The 18,586-nt window shown below is 55.7% G+C and overlaps 3 protein-coding genes and 1 long non-coding RNA gene across 5 annotated transcripts in view; 3 read left to right on the top strand and 1 right to left on the bottom strand.

The window, feature by feature from the left end:
• Positions 1-3,923, bottom strand: part of POLD3 (DNA polymerase delta 3, accessory subunit) — a 40,714-nt gene extending 36,791 nt beyond the window's left edge. The window contains exons 1-3 of one of the 2 annotated variants that reach the window (XM_077174634.1): positions 3,728-3,923; positions 2,601-2,656; positions 1,321-1,423 (exon numbers count right to left, since the gene is read on the bottom strand). In XM_077174634.1, coding sequence (XP_077030749.1) covers positions 1,321-1,423; positions 2,601-2,656; positions 3,728-3,790 — 222 coding nt within the window. In that variant the 5' untranslated portion in view covers positions 3,791-3,923. The remainder of the gene's footprint in view (positions 1-1,320; positions 1,424-2,600; positions 2,657-3,727) is intronic. The other variant, XM_054655073.2, reaches the window with a different exon arrangement.
• LOC129117577 (uncharacterized) overlaps positions 1-18,586 on the top strand; it is a 444,593-nt gene that overhangs the window by 167,202 nt on the left and 258,805 nt on the right. The window lies entirely within an intron of this gene.
• Positions 9,981-12,087, top strand: LIPT2 (lipoyl(octanoyl) transferase 2). The gene is made up of 2 exons (XM_054628240.2): positions 9,981-10,684; positions 11,566-12,087. The coding sequence occupies exons 1-2, from the start codon at positions 10,219-10,221 to the stop codon at positions 11,796-11,798; spliced, it is 699 nt and encodes a 232-aa protein (XP_054484215.1). The 5' UTR covers positions 9,981-10,218; the 3' UTR covers positions 11,799-12,087.
• Positions 12,995-15,335, top strand: KCNE3 (potassium voltage-gated channel subfamily E regulatory subunit 3). The gene is made up of 2 exons (XM_077174722.1): positions 12,995-13,134; positions 14,850-15,335. Exons 1-2 carry the CDS (start codon positions 13,091-13,093, stop codon positions 15,148-15,150), a joined length of 345 nt encoding a protein of 114 aa, XP_077030837.1. The 5' UTR covers positions 12,995-13,090; the 3' UTR covers positions 15,151-15,335.

The raw sequence follows: 18,586 nt of genomic DNA, 5'->3' as shown, positions 1-18,586 counted from the left end.
GATTCGAAAATAATGGGGGACCTTCATATAGCTTCCCTTGGTGGAAGATTCCCTGCCTGCCTGTGCCAAGGGACTGCAATGACACGAGTTTTAAACCATCCAAACCATCCAGCGACACTGTGATCTTATTTTAAAAACACACAGGCTGCTAAGACAGAGTTAACAAATAATTATTTGTTCCTACGTCAGACGTCACCTGTTTGCTTCAGATACATTAAATATAACAGCACAGGTTGGCAGTCCCCTGGACAGCTCTAGTGAGCCAAGAGATTTGTTATTTTCAAAGGAAATGGGGGGAAAACCTTGAACTCAACCTTAAACTTGAGCTGTAAATGTGACACTACTTGTGCAACTTTAAATATTCCATCATACAGAACTAATGCAGTAAATAATAACCTTCCAATGCAGGCAGATTTGGAGACTGACAGAATATTTCATGCATGTGAAACAGTTTGTTGTTTAGGAGAACAAAATAAAAGGTCTTTTGGGGTTTTTTCCAATCTACAAATAAAAGGCAGGACACCCTGAGATTTACTACTCCTAAAAGAAGACTGGATCATATTGTAACTGGTATTTGTAATATGTTGTAATAGATATTTAAAAACACTCAGTGGGATGTCAAAGGCATTTAGTGTTGGGCTCTTAAATTTGTGGGCAAAGAGGAGCAGACACTGAATTTTCTCATCTTCTTTCAAAAGCTTCTGGGGTATCTGCCTGACATTTTAGCTGACATTCCTGAAAAACTGACAAGCTAAGTGCATTAAGCAGCAGTTCCTATGCTTATTCAGCTGAAGCACTTTAAATGTAGAATGCTGCTAATAAATTCCTGTTTGTTTTATTCACCAGGACTAGAAAGCTGGTTTGATAAGACAGCTTGAGCTGTAGCTGTGCTGCTCTGTTGGTTATCACTCCCTGCCACCTGAGCTGTCCCTCCAAGCCCCCCTCAGGCACTGCCAGGCCACAGCAGAGCCTGGCACGTGGCTAAGCTGACCTCAGAAGGGCCCCTCCACACGGCTGTGTGATCTCTGCAGCCCAACAGCAGCACGGGCACGGAGTGGGGTGCTGGCAGGGTCTGAGGGAATTGGTGAGGAACCCTGGGGTGTTATCCAGCATCTGCTCCCAAACCATGGCCAGCTGATCCTTCTGCCTGCTGGGACAGACCTGAGGCTCCTTCTGTCCCTGCCCAGGAGCCCTGGCCCAGTGCAGCCCCTGCTGCAAGGAGCCAGTGCAGCTCTGATCCCAGGAGCACAGAAGGAGGCAGGAGACACCATGGGAAAGGCTCCCAGACAGACAGAGCCCAGAGAGAGGGGAAGCACTCACAACGTGTCCATTCTGGAGGAGGTTCCCTGCCAGCAGGTAGGTGACGTGCAGCTGAGCTCCCGAGTTCTCCCTGCGCTTCCTCTCCACGTAATCGTAGAGCATCCTGCACAAAAGAAACAGGGTCAGCCAGAGAGCAGGGGAGAGCAGAGAGCCTGCCAGGAAGGGCTGCACACACTGCAGAGCCAGCCTGGCATGATGGACACTGCCAACAGGAACACGGTTTGCTCAGGATTCATTTTATTTCCTAAGGGGTAATTTTCTGAGATCCTTGCTCCTCTGCCACTGTGGAGAATCCCTGTCCAACAACTACAGAAACCAAAGGGCAAATACATTTAATAGTGTATATAATACATAAAAATACATGTAATTAATATAATATAATGTAATGTAATGAAATGTAATGTCATATAATATATATTATATGTAATACATAATAATATTATAGATGTCATAAATTATATATTATATATGTAATTTATATAATGATGTATTTTTAATATAAAATACATTGAATAGTATATATATTTAATATATTGTATGCATAATACAGATAATAATGTATTTTTAGTATAAAAATGCATTTATATTATAGTAAAACATATAATAATACATAATAAATAATATAATATAATATAATATAATATAATATAATATAATATAATATAATATATTCCATAGATATATTACATATATAATATACTATATAATAATATATATTATTTCTATATATTAGGTATATTATATATAATATATATAATATTACATATAATAATGTCTTTTTAGTATAAAAATACATTTACTAATATATAATACATATAATAATACATATAATGTATAATAATATATATATTACATATATATTACATCTCTAATATACTATATGATAATATAATAATATTTTTATATAATATGTATATTATATATAATAATACACAGAATAACGTATTTTTTATATATTATATATACTAATACATATAATAATGTATTTTTTAGTATAGAAATGCATGTAATAGTGTGTAACAGTGGGTCTCACATCCCCTGGGCAGCTTGTTCCCAAGCCTCTCCTCCAGAAAGGCATTCCTGCAGTCCCTGAGAGAGGAACTGGGGACTCTTTGGTGCATCCCTGCCCAGCAGGGCAGGCAGGCACAGGGAGTGACACGGCTGAGAGGACAGGCAGGGCTGGTAATGCTCTCCAGAGGAATATTTTAAGGGGATGGGAGCAGGAATGAGCATGGAACTGACGGGAATTGTGCAGGCTCTGGGGGATGCAGGACACCTACTGTTTGGCCTGGTTCACGTGGACGCCCAGCGTGTAGCTCAGCCATTTGTAGGTCACCTGGAAAAGGGAAAAAACAAAAAAAAAAAACCCGCTTCAGTAAGGAAACCTCGGCCTCTCAGTTCAATCAGTGGAATTCCTTAGACACCCTCCTCCCTTCCATGGCAAAAGTGAGAGCCCTCACTGAGCACTCTGAATTCCTAGGAGCTGTCCCAAAAGGTGTGGGGGGAATTTCTGCTCCTCTCCAGGCCCGGGAACACCACCGTGCCAATCTCAGGATGTCAGGGCTGCAATCCCAGCCCTGCCCTGTCATTTTGAGCAGGTACATCCTTGACACCTGCTCCTGCTCCTGCTCTGCCCTTTTAAACCATGCCCCAGGCTCCGGACTGCAAACACAACAATTAAATTCTCGTTTGTCTACATTGTTCTTGGAACAAGCCACAAAGCCACAGGCTGAGAACGTTCACATTGTCAGACAAATTGCACCAACTTTGCCGCACCATTTTCTGGGCAAAACCCATTTCAATTTCATTTCATTTCATTTCATTTCATTTCATTTCATTTCATTTCATTTCATTTCATTTCACTTCACTTCATTTCATTTCCAAATGAATTTTTGAAATAAACGTGGAAAGGAACAGACCCACGCAGAAAACCACCAGCTTTCTGAACTGCCTTCAAAACAGTTAAGGAAGGGGGGAAGAGAGGAAACAGGGGGAGAGGAGGAAGAGAGGGGAGACGGGAGAGGGGACGAAGAAGAAGAAGAAAGGGAAAAGGAGGAGGAAAAGGGGGAGAAAGAAGAGAAGGGTGAATTAAAGAGGCGAGAAGGAGGAGGAAAGGGAGGTGGAAGAAGGAGGGGAGAAGGGAAGAGGAAGGAGAGAAGGAAAGGGAAGGAGGAGAAGGAAAGGGGAAGGAGAGAGAAGAGAAGAAGGAGAAGGAAAGGGGAAGGAGAGAGAAGAGAATGAGGAGGAGGAAAGGAAAGGGGCAGCGGAAGGCAGCGGGTGGGAAAGGAGGCAGCGGGGCAGGGGAGGCGGCGGGGGAAGCAGGCCGCGGGAGGAGCAGCGGGCAGGGGGAACAGGGGGAGCAGGGGGAGCAGGCGGCGGGCGGCGGGCGGGCAGCGGCGGCACTCACGACGCGGTTGTGGTCGGTGACGAACTCGTCGATGTTCTCCAGGTACAGCTCGTCCGCCGCCATGGCCGCGCCGGGCCCGCGCTTCCCGCCCCGCGCCTCAGCGCCGCGCGCGCGCCGCCGCCATGGCAACGGCCCGCCAACCACGGCGGCCGCGCGGGGACACGCCGCGGGAAACGCGAAGGCCGAACCGGACCGGTGCCGGCGCTCGACTGAAATAAAAATGAAATAAACGAAATAAACCAAAATCATAAAATATTAAAATAAAATAAAATGTTAAAATATTAAAACAAGGTAAAATAAAATAAATAAAATTAAATATTAAAATAAAATATTAAATTAAAATGTTAAAATAAAATGAAATAATAAAATGTTAAAATAAAATATTGAAATATTAAAATAAAAATGAAAAATAATAAAATAAAATAATAGAATGAAATAATATATTAAAATAAAATAAAATAAAATAAAATAAAATAAAATAAAATAAAATAAAATAAAATAAAATAAAATAAAATAAAATAAAATAAAATAAAATAAAATAGCTTCGTAGTGGATTTGGGGAAAACCGAGATGCGACAGGCAGAAACAGGAGTTCAAGGCATCCCTGCTCCAGCCCCGAGAGGGGTCAGCGGCTCCGCGGAGCTCGGACAGCAGCGGCACTCCCGTGTCCCGCACGGCAGCGCATCTCCCGGATTTCCCGGCATCTCCAGAATGCCCAGCTCTCCAGAACTGCCCGTGCAGTTCCTGTCCGGGTCGGCAGGTGCCAGCTGGACACCGCAGCACGGAGGGACACGGCCGGGGGACAGTGCCCGGGCTTGTGCCGCCCAGATTATCGCTGGGGGAACCCCAGAACCAGCGGGCAGGAACCCCAACACCCTCCAGGATCATCGAGTGGAGTCCTTCCCCCAGCACTGGCAGGGCCACCACTAACCCACGTCCCCAAGTGCCACATCCACACCAGCTTTAAATCCCTCCAGGGAGGGCAGCTCACCTGGACTGCCCTTTCCATGAAGGAATTTTCCCTAATCGAGGCATTTCCTCCCTTGTTCCTCGGGAGCAGAGACTCCCACTGCCCTCATCTCCCTGCCCAGCCTGCACCAGCAGCTCCAAAAGGAGGTGCCAGAAGGGGCTGAGGTAGCTGAAAAGCACCAAATTATCAGTAAATCTGTGGGGCAGGGCTGCAGGACCCCGGGAGCAGCGGCGCCCTGGCTGCTGGGGGCACAGAGCCCCAGCAAGGAGCTGCGGTGGCAGTGCCACCCACGGTCACCAGGAGTGTCCCTGGCCCTGGCTAAAGCCACTCACCCCCCGAGAACTGCAGCAGGATGCAGATCCTGAGCTGAACACAGCAGCTTTGTACCTGGCAAAGGTCAGGGGAGGAAACTGGACAGGTTTGGTGAGTGCTGAAATAAGCTCGGGGTTTATTTTAACAGGTTTTTTAATGGGCTCACAATGGCACTCATATTGCTCAGCTGGCACTGGGTTTGTTTGGCTGATGTCACAAAGCCATCCACATCCTCTTCCTCCTTGTGCCCGGAGCCTGTTCTCACACTCCTGTGTTGTAGGACACTCCTGCTGTCTCTTTTTCCTCATCTCGCCGCAGTTATTCTCGTGACATTCCTGGCCTGACATTTCTGCCTCCTTCATGCGAGGAGTGTGCAGATCTCAAGCACCTCACTCATCTTTTCATTGTTCTGAGCCTCTTTTTCATGTCCTGTTTTTTCTTCCATAAGTTTCCTGCTTCGAGCCCTCTGGGTGGTTCCGTGATGATGTGGGCTGAGGTACCTGATGAGTGTAAAATTACACTTTTCACCCTCGGGGCTCAGTGTGTGCTGGTCCTGCAGGTTGGCTTAAGGGTACACATGGGTGTAAGAGGCAAGAATTCTCCAGCTGAGGATTCCTTTCCTCTGTATTAAAATGCTGTGGGATCTGCATCTGGTCTCACTCACGCCTGCTTTATGCTTTGTGCATAAATAAAAGATATGAGCTATGTGTAAATTTATATGTATAAATATATTTATGTGCAAAATTTATATGTGTATGTATAAATTTATGTGTAAATGTATATGTATAAATAAAAAATATGAGCTACGTGGAAATTTATACATATAAATATATTTATATGTATGTGCATGAATAGAATTTATATGTATAAATGTATACGTAAACTTATATTTATATATAAATAAAAAATATGAGCTATGTGTAAATTTACATGTATAAATATATTTATATGCAAAATTTATATGTATATGTATAAATATAATTTATATGTATAAATGTATGTGTAAATGTATATGTATAAATAAAAAATATGAGCTACATGGAAATTTATATATAAATTTATATATATATTTATATTATATTTTATTTATATTTTTATTTGTATAATAAATATATATATATATTTATATGTATGTGTATAAATAGAATGTATATGTATAAATGTATATGTAAACTTATATGTATAAATAAAGAATATGAACTATGTGGGCACAAACTGAAACAAGAGAGGTTCGGACTGGACATCAGGAGAAGTTATTAAAATCACAGAAGGGTTTGGGTCGGAAAGGGCCCTAAAGCCCATCCTGTTCCACTCCCCTGCCGTGGCAGGGACACCTCCCCCTGTCCCGGGCTGCTCCAAGCCCTGTCCAGCCTGGCCTGGGGCAGCCCTGCAGGTGGGGTCACCCCTGGGCATCTCTCTGGAGCTCCTGAGGAGCTGCCATCGCTGCTCTGGCTGAGCTCTCCAGGGGAAAACAGGAGCTTGGAGGAGCGTGGAGCTGTGGTGTTTGCTCCAGGACGGGCCAAAAACCAGCCCTGCCCAGGGAGGTGCAATCAGCACAGAAGCCCCAGCTGAGGTCCCTCTGCCAGGCCAGCAGGAGCTTCCTGAAGTGCTTCCTTACTGCCCCCGTGGGGCACAGCCCGGGGCACAGCCCGACACGTGTGCTTCCCTGGCTTCCTTCCCCTCTGGCATGGCCTTGGGAATGCTGCTGGGATCAATGAGGGGGCAGAGCAGCCCTGCCTGGGGGACACAGCCCCCCAGATCCTGCCCTAAAAACTGGGCATCTCAGCCATTCCCCGCAGGGCTCCTGGGGAAAGGTGCATTCTGGAATGAAATGTTTGTCCTTTGCTGAAATAACATGTTTGGAATAAAATGTTTGTCCTCCCTAGCAAGGTGGCTGGTGCCTGTAGTGCCTGTAGGGATGCTGAGTAGGGAGGTTGGGTGATGTTTCTAAGGTATCTCGTGGCACCCTGGTGCCACCAATAAAGCCAAAATTAAAGCCACAGCTTAAGGAAGGATTCCCAGCCCCTCCTGCTGCGCCAGGCTTGGAGACCCAGCTGGATATCAGAGGGCTGAGCAGCCAGGATCAAACCCTGCTGAGGGGCACGGAGGGCATGATCCCTGCCCTCCTCCCAGCCCTGTGGGAGAAGGGAGCCATTCCACAGCCACCACCCCTGTCCTCCCCTCGCCTTCCTGCTGCTGAGCCCTGGCCTGCATCAGCCCTAAAGGGCTCTCCTGCCAGAAAACACTCTCCAAGGAGTTGCTGGGGACTGCAGAGGCTCTGCTGGTGTTCAAGGCACCCAGAGGAGAAGGTGCAGCATCATGAACACGACTGGGGTGCTTTGGAAGCACCCCAGCCCTGAGAGAAGGACAAAAGGTGAGCCACCCGTGCCCCCTTGCATGCCATTTCCTGTCACCTTGTTTTTACAAGTCTTTCTAAGCCTTCTGGTGTTTACACTCTCATAACGAACTTTCTCACACGCTTTATGTAAATAACTTACTGTTCTGCATTCTTTTACAGAGGAAAAGAGATTTGATAGACTGTTGGTTTCTCCAGTGTCATTGGAGATGTGGCACTGTCACATCCAGGCAGAATTAAACTTCCCTCTCTTTTCCCTTAGAAAATCCAGTGTCTGTGTCTTTCTGTTTCGTGTCCTAAAGTGACAATTTCCGCCCGGCTGAAAGGCAGGATGTGGGCAGTAAATGTGCACAGAAAATGGGGCAGCCCAGGATGTGCACAGGGAATGGGACAGTCCAGGATGTGCACAGGGAATGGGGCAGTGCAGGATGTGCCCAGGGAATTGGGCAGCCCAGGATTTGCACAGTAAATTGGGCAGTGCAGGATGTGCACAGTGAATGGACAGTGCAGGATGTGCACAGTAAATTGGGCAGCCCAGGATTTGCACAGTAAATTGGGCAGTCCAGGATGTGCACAGTAAATTGGGCAGCCCAGGATGTGTACAGTGAATGGGGCAGTCCAGGATTTGCGCAGTGAATTGGGCAGTGCAGGATGTGTACAGTAAATTGGGCAGTGCAGGATTTGCGCAGTAAATTGGACAGTCCAGGATGTGCACAGGGAATGGACAGTGCAGGATGTGCACAGTAAATTGGGCAGTGCAGGATGTGCACAGGGAATTGGGCAGCCCAGGATTTGCACAGTAAATTGGGCAGTCCAGGATGTGCACAGTAAATTGGGCAGTGCAGGATGTGTACAGTGAATGGACAGTCCAGGATTTGCGCAGTAAATTGGGCAGCCCAGGATTTGCACAGTGAATGGACAGTGCAGGATGTGCACAGTAAATTGGGCAGCCCAGGATTTGCACAGTAAATTGGGCAGTCCAGGATGTGCACAGTAAATTGGGCAGTCCAGGATGTGTACAGTGAATGGACAGTCCAGGATTTGCGCAGTAAATTGGGCAGTGCAGGATTTGCGCAGTAAATTGGACAGTCCAGGATGTGCACAGGGAATGGGCAGTGCCAGTGCTGCTGACGAGGGTCCCAGGGCTGTGACACACGGCTCCCCTGTCCTACGCAGGCAGGAAGGGCCCGGGCTTTGATCCCCTGCCAACAACGGGGGGCTCAGCCATAAAAACAAGGAAATACCTGGCTGCACACACGCTGCTGTGTCTGCCCTGCCAAGGCAGAGAGCTGGAGCAGCTCTCCTGGAGCTGGCTGAGGTGATGTCCCCACCCCAGGTGGGATCCTCAGGGTGGTTCCACCAATTCCTGGTGGTTTTCCCCCCATTTTTTCTCCTCTTCATTGAGTAAACAGCCTAACAAAGGGAAGCAGCTTTCCTCCCTTGCAATAACACAGAAATTGACCTTGTCAGCCAATGTCTAAATTACCTGCGATGACAAAGGGCAAATGACCAGGGAGGTGTGTTCTGATAAAACAGTAACACAGAGACTGCTCTATAAAATCAGGACATAACTTTCACACGCTGGATAAGCTGGAAGGGCTGCAGCCTGGGAAAGTTTGCTCAGGTTTTAATGGTTCACTCATTAGCGGTTCGACCAGATTTGTCCATTTCCTACATTTGGAATAAGAAGCTGAGGTGGGAACAGTTCCTCTTTCACAGTCCCAGAGCTGCAGCCCTCACAAGCACCTCGGCAACACAAGGACTTTATTTACACTGCACAACCTTGAGGTGCCAGCACAGAATCATACAAAGGGAAGGGTTGGAAGGGAACTTAAAGCTCCTCCTGTTCCACCCCCTGACATGGGCAGGGACACATTCCAGTACACCAGGTTGCTCAAGGCTTTATCCAACCTGCCCTGGAACACTTCCAGGGCTGGAGCATCCACAACTGTCCTAATTGTACTCCAGAATCCTGATTTTAGCCTGCTTTGAGCCGGCCTGAGATTGCCCAGCTGCTGTGGGATGTCATGTGCACACTCCCTGCCCTCACCCCTGCCTGTCCCCTCCTCACCCTGTCCCCCACCCCAGTGCCCCGTGTCCCACACCCTGTGCCGAGAGGGGCCCTGGCTCTCCCCGCTGTGCCTCTCCTGCAGCCCTGGCCATTATCAGCCACCCGCAGCCCTGTGCCTTCCTTATCCCCTGTCCCTGTCTCTCAGCCCTGTCCCTGGGCACCAGCTGCCATCCCAAATCCCCCCATCCCCGGTACCCTCCTTTGGGCCATGTCCCGTGTCCCCAGGCCCTGCTGCCCCCTCTCCAACCCCAAACCCGCATCCCGTGTGCTGCTGTCCCCTCTGCCCTCCACGTCCCATTCACCATGTCTGTGCCCTATCCCCCATCCTCTGCCCCTGCATCCCTGTTCTCCATCCTCTCCCCGCGCCCTCCCGTCCACTCCTGTCCCCTCTGCGCTGCTCTCCCCTCCCTGTGCCCGTCCCCTGCCGTTCCCCGCGGCCGCCCTGCGCCGCCATCCCCACCGGAGCCCGTCCCCATGACCGTGTGCACATGACTCCGCTGTCCCTATCCTGGCCGCCCGTTCCATCCCCGCCTCCCGTTCCATCCCCGCCTCCTTTCCGTCCTCGCCTCCCTTCCGTCCCCGTGCCCGCTGCTTTTCCGTGTCCCCGTGTCCGGTGCCCCTGTCCCCATCCCCGTCCCCGTCCCCATCCCCGCCCCCTGCCCGGTTCGGCGCTGTCCCGGCCGTGTCCCCGGGTGTCCCGGCGGTGTCGCGGCCGTGTCCCCGGCTGTCCCGGCGGTATCCCCGGCTGTCCCCCGGCTGTCCCCAGGCTGTCCCCCCGGGCCATGTCCCCGCGGGCAGTGCGGGTGCTGCGGCTGGGCGCGGTGCCGTACGCGGAGGCGCTGCGGGTGCAGGAGCGCTGCGTGGCGGCGGCGCGGGCGGCCCGCGGCGGCCCGGGGGAGCCGCTCCCGGCGGCGGAGAGCGTGGTGCTGAGCGAGCCGGCGGCGCCCGTGTACACCTGGGGGCTGCGGGGCGCGCCGGGCGCGGCGGCGGCGGCGGCGCTGCGGGCGCGGGGCGCGGCGCTGGTGGCGGCGCGGCGCGGCGGGCACATCACCTTCCACGGGCCGGGACAGCTGCTCGCCTTCCCCGTGCTCGACCTGCGCCGCCGCCGCCTGCCCCTGCGCGCCTACGTGGCCGGGCTGGAGGCGCTGGTGCTGCGGCTGTGCCGCCGCCTGGGGCTGGGCACGGCCCGGGCGCTGCCGCCGCCCTACACCGGGGTCTGGATGGGCGACAGCAAACTCTGCGCCATCGGTGAGCGGGGACGGCCCCGGGAGCGCGGCGGGGACGATGGAACCGGGCTGGGCTCCGGGGGTGCTCCACGAGCGGAGAGGAAGGATCCAGGGAGAGCTCAGAGCCCTTGCAGGGCCTGAAGGGGCTCCAGGAGAGCTGCAGAGGGACTGGGGACAAGGCCCTGCAGGGACAGGACACAGGGAATGGCTTCCCAGAGGGCAGGGATAGATGGGATATTGGGAATTGGGAATTGTTCCCTGGCAGGGTGGGCAGGCCCTGGCACAGGGTGCCCAGAGCAGCTGTGGCTGCCCCTGGATCCCTGGCAGTGCCCAAGGCCAGGCTGGACCAACCTGGGATACGGTGGGAGGTGTCGCTGCCCGTGGAACTCCTCCCAGCCCAGCCCAACCCATCCTGCGATTCCCTGGGCACTGGGGCAGGGCACTGCGGGAACCTGGAGCTGCAGGGGTGGGACTGGCACCCAGGAGGAGGGGGCAGCACAATTTGGAGCCCCTGCAGCCCCCCCAGCCCCCAGCACTCGGCACCCCTTGCTCCCAGGGCTGCCTGCAGCCCAGTCCCCAGCCTTGCCCCTTCCCTGGCACCCCTCCACATCCTGCACCTCTTCCCAGGACCCTGCAGCCTGGATTTGGGGCCCTGCAGCTCTCCCCATGGCCGGGCCCATTGGAAGCTCCAGTGCTGGGAGGTGCTGGGGGATGCAGGAGGCTCTGGACATGCTGCTCCCCATCTGACCCAGTTTTGGGGAGCCTGGCAGGAAACTCAATTTTTGGGATTCCCCTGGCAGAAAGGAGCGCAGTGTGGCGGGGGAGGATGTTTTCAGTGACCGGGCAGCGCGGTCACTGGGTGTGACGGGGCTGACTGACGGGGATGTGCTCTGCGCCCCGCAGGTGTGCACTGCGGCAGCCACATCACCTCGCACGGGCTGGCGCTCAACTGCTGCACCGACCTCTCGTGGTTCGAGCACATCGTGCCCTGCGGGCTGGAGGGCAAGGGCGTCACCTCGCTCAGCCGGGAGCTGGGACAGCACATCGCCGTCAGCCACGTCCTCCAGCCCTTCCTCGACTCCTTCCAGGAGGTGTTTGAGTGCACTTTGGTCTCCTCAGAGGACCCCGGGGACTAGGATCCTTGTGCCGCCTTGGCCGGGTGTGCTGGCGCCAGGCCAGCCCCCAGTTCTTGTGCCTTTGCCTGTGGACTGTGAGTGGACCGTGGCACAGGGTTCCAGGCTGCTGCCGGACCATCCAAACCTGCCCTGGGGCTGTTCTCTCCAGCCCTGTGAGTCTCCATCCCTCGGTGAGACCTCCGTGGGTACCACAGTCCCTTGCTGGGGAAGTACCCAAACAGGTGCTTCTGTGGGGTTTCTTCTGCTTTTTGCCCCACAGAAATTAAAGATTTGTGTGAATGCTCACGAATTCACATGAATTCACGTGGGTCATCCTTTACCTTGCTGGGTAAAAAGGCAGATTTTGTATATAAAGAGAGTTGCTGGGAACTTTGGTTGCCGATCCTTTTCTCACTTACTTACCCCAAGGCTTTATCAATGCCAACATTTTCCTCACCCTGAGCCCACGGAACACCCTCACGTGGCAGAGATCCTGGCGCCAGGGAGGGTGGGAGGTGGCTGTGAACCCTGGAGGAAAGGCCACCGTGGAGGCAGTGGGAAAGGGGCAGGAGGAGGAGGAGGAGGGAAAAGGCTCGCCAGGAGAGCAGCCACGGCTGTCGAGGATCCTGTGGCACCACACCACATTCCAGCTGGGCAGTGCAGACCTGCTCCCACGGGGTCTGTGGGGCTGCAGATCGCTGTCCTGGCTGCAGCATCCTGAGCTGAGGGAGGGCACGGGTTTATGCAGGGCTGAGAATTCAGCCTGAGGCTGAGGTACCCCCACCCTGCTCAGAGCAGGACCTGACCCGCACCCTCAGCCCCTCGCTGCTGCTCTGGGTGTGCTCCCTGCCCCACAAGCTCTGGGCTCCCTCTGTTGCTGCACAGCTCTGGCAGCTCCCCGTGAGCGCCCCGGGGGTGCCCGGTGGGGCTGGGAAGGGGGAAATGGAGCCATGGAGCACAAAAGGGGGAGACGGGGCAGGCTGAGCTCCAGGAGGGCAAGGTGAGCAGGAGGAACATGCCCGGGCAGGCTCTGTGCCATGTGAGGGCTCGGGGACCGTGGGACAGGGAGGGGCAGGGACAGGGACAGGGACAGGGAAGCGGGAGCGGCAGGGTGTGCGGGGGCAGCGCTGCTCTCCCGCCCCATAGAGCCCCACAGAGCCCCACAGAGCCCCGCAGAGCCCCAGAGAGCCCCGCAGAGCTGTCCCGGGGCTGGCCGCGGCAGGTGGCTCTGCCCGGGAAGGGGAGGAGGCTGGCGGCGCTCCCAGCCCGCCGCATCCCTCCCTCCCTCCCTCCCTCCCTCGCCGCCGGCCGCGATGCTCAGTCCCGGCTCAGCCTGGCAGCAGGGAGGGCACACGAGGTGAGTGCGAGCCCCTTCCCACGCCCTGTGCCCCGCTCCTCACAGCCCCGCTCAAAGTCGTGCCCCATCTCTGGGTGCTCTCCCGGGACAAACCCAGATCTTGCCCCAAAACCTCCCAAATTCAGCCTGCTTAAGTCAGGAATGCAGCCAGGTCCGACCTCATCCCCGCGGGCTCGTGGCTGCTCAGCCCCTTCCTCCTCCTCCTCCTCCTCCTCCTCGCAGCTGGGGTCTCATGCTGGGAGGTGTCCCCCGAGTTTGGGGCGGCCCATTTGGGATCAGCTGCCCCTGCACGGGTGGAGCTGCGGGTGCAGCAGGCAAGGGGAGCTGGAGGGCACAGGCTGGACTCCAGGCGGGACAAAAGTGGGGACTGGCGTGTCCCAAAGGCTGGCACACCGTGTCCCAAAGGATGGCACACTGTGTCCCAAAGGGTGGCACACCGTGTCCCAAAGGATGGCACACCGTGTCCCAAAGGGTGGCACACCCAAAGGGCACCAAAGGAGGGATGGCAGGTCACGGGGGGCCTGGCACTCAAAGGGAAGGGAAATCCCCAGGGAGGTTTAGGGCAGCAACACCTCAAGGTGGGCTTGCAGTGATTTGTGGGGGGCTGTGCCTGCTCTGCACCCTGCAGCAGGGCAGGACAGAAGCCCACCATGCCCACACATCCCTGGGGAAAGCAGAGTGTGAACCCAGCCCCTCGGGACTGCTGTGTCCCCACATTGTCCCAGCCCTGGGGATTGGGAGGAGAGAGAGGCAGGCAGCTGCCCCAGAGCCCCGGGAACTTTATCTCCTCCATGAAAGGACTGAAATTTAGGGTTTGGGTGCTGGGGTTACAAAGGATTTGGTGCTGGGGTTGCAGAGGGTTTGGTGCTGGGGTTACAAAGGGTTTGGTGCTGTGGTTGCAGAGGGTTTGGTGCTGGGGTTACAAAGGGTTTGGTGCTGTGGTTACAAAGAGTTTGGGTGCTGTGGTTGCAGAGGGTTTGGGTGCTGGGGTTACAAGGGTTTGGGTGCTGGGAATGAAAGGGTTTGGGTGCTGGGGTTACAGAGGGTTTGGTGCTGGGGTTACAAAGGGTTTGGTGCTGGGAATGAAAGGGTTTGGTGCTGGGGTTACAAAGGGTTTGGTGCTGTGGTTGCAGAGGGTTTGGTGCTGCGGTTACAAAGGGTTTGGGTGCTGGGAATGAAAGGGTTTGGGTGCTGGGGTTACAAAGGGTTTGGGTGCTGTGGTTACAAAGGGTTTGGGTGCTGGGGTTACAAAGGGTTTGGGTGCTGGGGTTACAAAGGGTTTGGTGCTGGGGTTGCAAAGGGTTTGGGTGCTGGGGTTACAAAGGGGTTTGGTGCTGTGGTTACAAAGGGTTTGGGTGCTGGGGTTACAAGGGTTTGGGTGCTGGGGTTACAAAGGGTTTGGGTGCTGGGAATGAAAGGGTTTGGGTGCTGGGGTTACAAAGGGTTTGGGTGCTGTGGTTACAAAGGGTTTGGTGCTGTGGTTACAAAGGGTTTGGTGCTGGGGTTACAAAGGGTTCGGGTGCTGGGGTTACAAAGGGTTTGGGTGCTGTGGTTGCAGAGGGTTTGATGCTGGGGTTACAAAGGGTATGGGTGCTGTGGTTACAAAGGGTTTGGGCACCCTGCTCTGCGGCAGAGGAGCACTTTGGGGTCGGTGTTGTGCCCGGGACCCCGGTGCTGTGAGTGCAGCCCCCCGATCCCGCCGTCCGTGCCCGCAGGGCCATGGAGGGCACGAACGGCACGGAGCCGTGGCAGCGCAGCCTGCAGGCGGTGCTGAGCGCCCTGAACCGGACCCTGCACGGGGCCCGGCCGTGCCCGGGGCAGCCCCCGGCCGGGCCGGTGCCGGTGCCCGGGGACCCGCGGCGCAACGCCAACGCCTACATGTACATCCTGTTCGTCATGACGCTCTTCGCCGCCACCGTGGGCAGCCTCATCCTGGGCTACACCCGCTCCCGCCGCGTGGACAAGCGCAGCGACCCCTACCACGTCTACATCAAGAACAGGGTCTCCATGATCTGAGCCGGGGACACCGCGCCGGGCACGCCCCGCTCGCCGGGGGATGCGGCGGGGCTGCTGGAACCCCCCGGAGCTGCTGGGAACCCCATGGAGCTGCTGAGAACCCCCCAAAACTGCTGGGAACCCCATGGAACTGCTGAGAAACCCCCAAAACTGCTGGGAACCCCATGGAGCTGCTGAGAACCCCCCAAAAGTGCTGGGATCCCCATGGAACTGCTTGGAACCCCATAGAGCTGCTGGGAACCCCATAGAGCTGCTGGGAACCCCACAGAGCTGCTGAGAAACCCCCAAAACTGCTGGGAACCCCATGGAACTGCTGAGAAACCCCCAAAACTGCTGGGAACCCCATGGAGCTGCTGAGAAGCCCCCAAAACTGCTGGGAACCCCATGGAACTGCTGAGAACCCCCCAAAAGTGCTGGGATCCCCATGGAGCTGCTTGGAACCCCATAGAGCTGCTGGCAACCTCATGGAACTGCTGGGACCCCCCAAAGCTGCTGGGAACCCCATGGAGCTGCTGGGAACCCCATGGAACTGCTGAGAACCCCCCAAAGCTGCTGGGAATCCCATGGAGCTGCTGGGAACCCCCCAGAGCTGGAAGAGCGTGACCTGCCAGCAGGTGCTGGTCCTGCAGCCCCAGCCGAGCTCCAGCGGGTCCATGGGGCTGGCAGGGCAGCCCCTGTCCCACCGTGGGCCGGCAGGAGCCTTCAGGGAGAGCATTTCCCCCTTTGCCCGCCCAGATCAGCCCTGCCCGGGCTCCCCGCAGCTGTGGCGGTGTCCAGCGGGTGTTCCTGGCGCTGAATCCTGGCGGTGTCCGAGCTGGGCTGGCCCTGCTGCCCTGCCGGGAATTAAAGGAGCTGCTGGGTCAGGGCTCCGTGTTTGCTTCTGCCCCGAGCCAAGGCGGGGCCTGGGGCAGTGCGCGGGGCACGGCTCTGTGCCAGAGCCCGGGAATGCTGAGAGGGATAAAGCTCTGCCTGTGCGCTGCCAGGGCACTCCGGGGCAGCATTTTGGGACACCACATCCGCGGGATGGGAGAAATCCCCGGGATGGGAGAAATCCTCGGGATGGAGTGGGATGGGGCAAATCCCCGGGATGGGACAAATCTCCGGGATAGGGCAAATCCCCGGGATGGGAGAAATCCCCGGTATGGGACAAATCTCCGGGGTGGGACAAATCCCCGGGAAGGGACAAATCCCCTGGGTGGGACAAATCTCCGGGATGGGGCAAATCCCCGGGATGGGAGAAATCCCCGGGATGGGACAAATCCCCGGGAGGGGACAAATCTCCAGGATGGAGCGGGATGGAACAAATCCCCTGGATGGAGTGAGATGGGACACATCCCCGGGATGGAGCGGGATGGGACACATCCCTGGGATGGAGTGAGATGGGACACATCCCGGGATGGAGTGAGATGGGACACATCCCTGGGATGGAGTGAGATGGGACACATCCCCGGGATGGAGCGGGATGGGACAAATCTCCAGGATGGAGTGAGATGGGACAGATCCCGGGATGGAGCAGGATGGGACACATCCCTGGGATGGAGCGGGGTGGGACACATCCCTGGGATGGAGCGGGGTGGGACAAACCCCCGGGATGGAGCGGGATGGGACAAGCCCCCGGGATGGGACAAGCCCCCGGGATGGGACACATCCCCGGGCAGGAGGAGCCCCGCGTTCCCCGCGGACGCTCTGTCCGTGTGTCCCTCTGTCCGTGCGTCCCTCTGGCCGTGCGGGCAGCGCTGCCGGAGCCCCGGGCACGCTGCAGCCCGGCCGGAGCCGTGTGTGTGGCTCCAGGCATCCCGCAGAGCCTCTCCGGGCTCCGGATGGCGATGCCGGACTCTTTCCTGCTTCCTTCCTGCTGTCAGCTGCAGCTTTGGCCTTTTGTACCGCGGCTCCCAAATGCGTTTTCCATGGGCTGAGGGGGGACGGGAAGGGGATGTCCTGGGGTCCCGCTGGCCTCCTTGGCTCTGGCCTGCCCTGGTTCGGAGCTGGCTGTGGGGTGGCCGCTGGCCGGGACGGAGAATGTCCCTGTCCTTCAGCACAGGCTGTGGGGCAGCGCCGGCGTCCCGCACGTCCCGACCTGTTGCCAATGGCATAATGAGTGCCGCTAATTGCAGCGAGATTAGCTGGCCCATTAGCGGGGGCCCTTCCGCCTGCATTCCAAGGTCAAGCGCGGCTGCAATCCCGAGCCCAAACAGTGACGCCAAGCCCTGACCCCAGGAATAACAGTGGATGTGAGAGTGTTTGGGGCAGGGCTGGAAACCTTGGCACCGGCGGGGCAGCAGCCCGGTGACCATTCCCGGTCTGCCTGCCCTCGGCTTGGGCACAAACCCCGAGCAGGGGAATGGGGAGCCCGTCCCGGGGCTGATCCCAGCGGGATTCCCGAGGGTGCAGGTGTCCCAGGCACCTGGCCCCAGCGGGAAGCAGCTCCTCTCTGCTCATCCGGCACCTGCATTGCTGGGAAAGGAAAACAAACCTTTATCTGCACACAGACCAGGGGAACCGGGCCAGGAGGGACAGAGACACCCTGTGCTCGTCCTTTTCCTGCACCTGCCCGGGGTTTGGCCTCCTCCAGCACCTGCACCTCCAGCAGGATGGGCCGTGCAGCAGCCAGGGCCGGGATGTGGGGATGGGGGCTGGATGGTGAGTGTGGTACCCCAAAATCCCCCCAGTGAGGTGCAATTCCGGCTTTTCCCACTTCTCAGAGAGAGGGATGCATATGGTGACTCCGGAACCTCTTCTGATGCTGTGGCCCAAGGGGAAAAACCCTGTAGAAGGACGGCATGCCATAACAATTTGGGGGAAATAAAAAGAAATGCTGCTCATCCCTAATCTGGCAGATTCTGAGGGGGAAAATCCCTCCTGCAGCAGTGGTTGCCCACCCGATCTGCAATCCACTGGCAGCTCCACTGTCCATCCAGAGGAGGGAAAATTCGGGAAATCCGGAGCAGGGCAGGGCATGGCAGGGCAGGGGGAGTGGGGTGGCCGGCTGGATGCCACCAGGCTGGGTGACAAGCTGCCAGTGCCACCTCGTGGCAGCTGCCTCAGGGTCCCGGTGTGTCACACGTCCTGGCTGGATCCCCAAATCCAGCTGAGCAAATTGTAGCTGGCTACATTTGGGGTTTAACCAATGCAGATAGGAAAAACCCAGCAGGCTCCTGGGAGGCTGATTCATTGGAGACTTTGTGTGCTGGCACACACAGCAGCAGATCACGGGTCAGAGGGGCTCTGGGGCCTGGAAAAGGACATGGAAACCTGCGGGAAGCTGGGCTGAGCCCGGCTTGGTGGATCAATGGCTGGATTGTTGGGGCAGCAGGAACCTCGGGAGCCTGGTCTGGGGCTGCTTTGATGCTGATAAGGAAGGCACCAGGGGAAGTGATAGCAGCTCAGTGTCGCTATAGGGCACGAAGGAACACAAGTTCACACTGCTGTTCTCACA

This window comes from Agelaius phoeniceus, chromosome 2 (genome assembly GCF_051311805.1).
Source record: "Agelaius phoeniceus isolate bAgePho1 chromosome 2, bAgePho1.hap1, whole genome shotgun sequence".
Taxonomy (NCBI): domain Eukaryota; kingdom Metazoa; phylum Chordata; class Aves; order Passeriformes; family Icteridae; genus Agelaius; species Agelaius phoeniceus.
Note: the sequence above shows the minus strand (reverse complement) of the source record. Positions and strands in the feature narration are given on the sequence as shown.

Coding starts and splice junctions, on each gene's coding strand:
- KCNE3 (XM_077174722.1), top strand. CDS start 13,091: ATGCTCAGTCCCGGCTCAGCCTGGCAGCAGGGAGGGCACACGAG. Junction 13,135..14,849: donor CAGCAGGGAGGGCACACGAG/GTGAGTGCGAGC, acceptor CCGTGCCCGCAG/GGCCATGGAGGGCACGAACG.
- LIPT2 (XM_054628240.2), top strand. CDS start 10,219: ATGTCCCCGCGGGCAGTGCGGGTGCTGCGGCTGGGCGCGGTGCCGTAC. Junction 10,685..11,565: donor CAGCAAACTCTGCGCCATCG/GTGAGCGGGGAC, acceptor TGCGCCCCGCAG/GTGTGCACTGCGGCAGCCAC.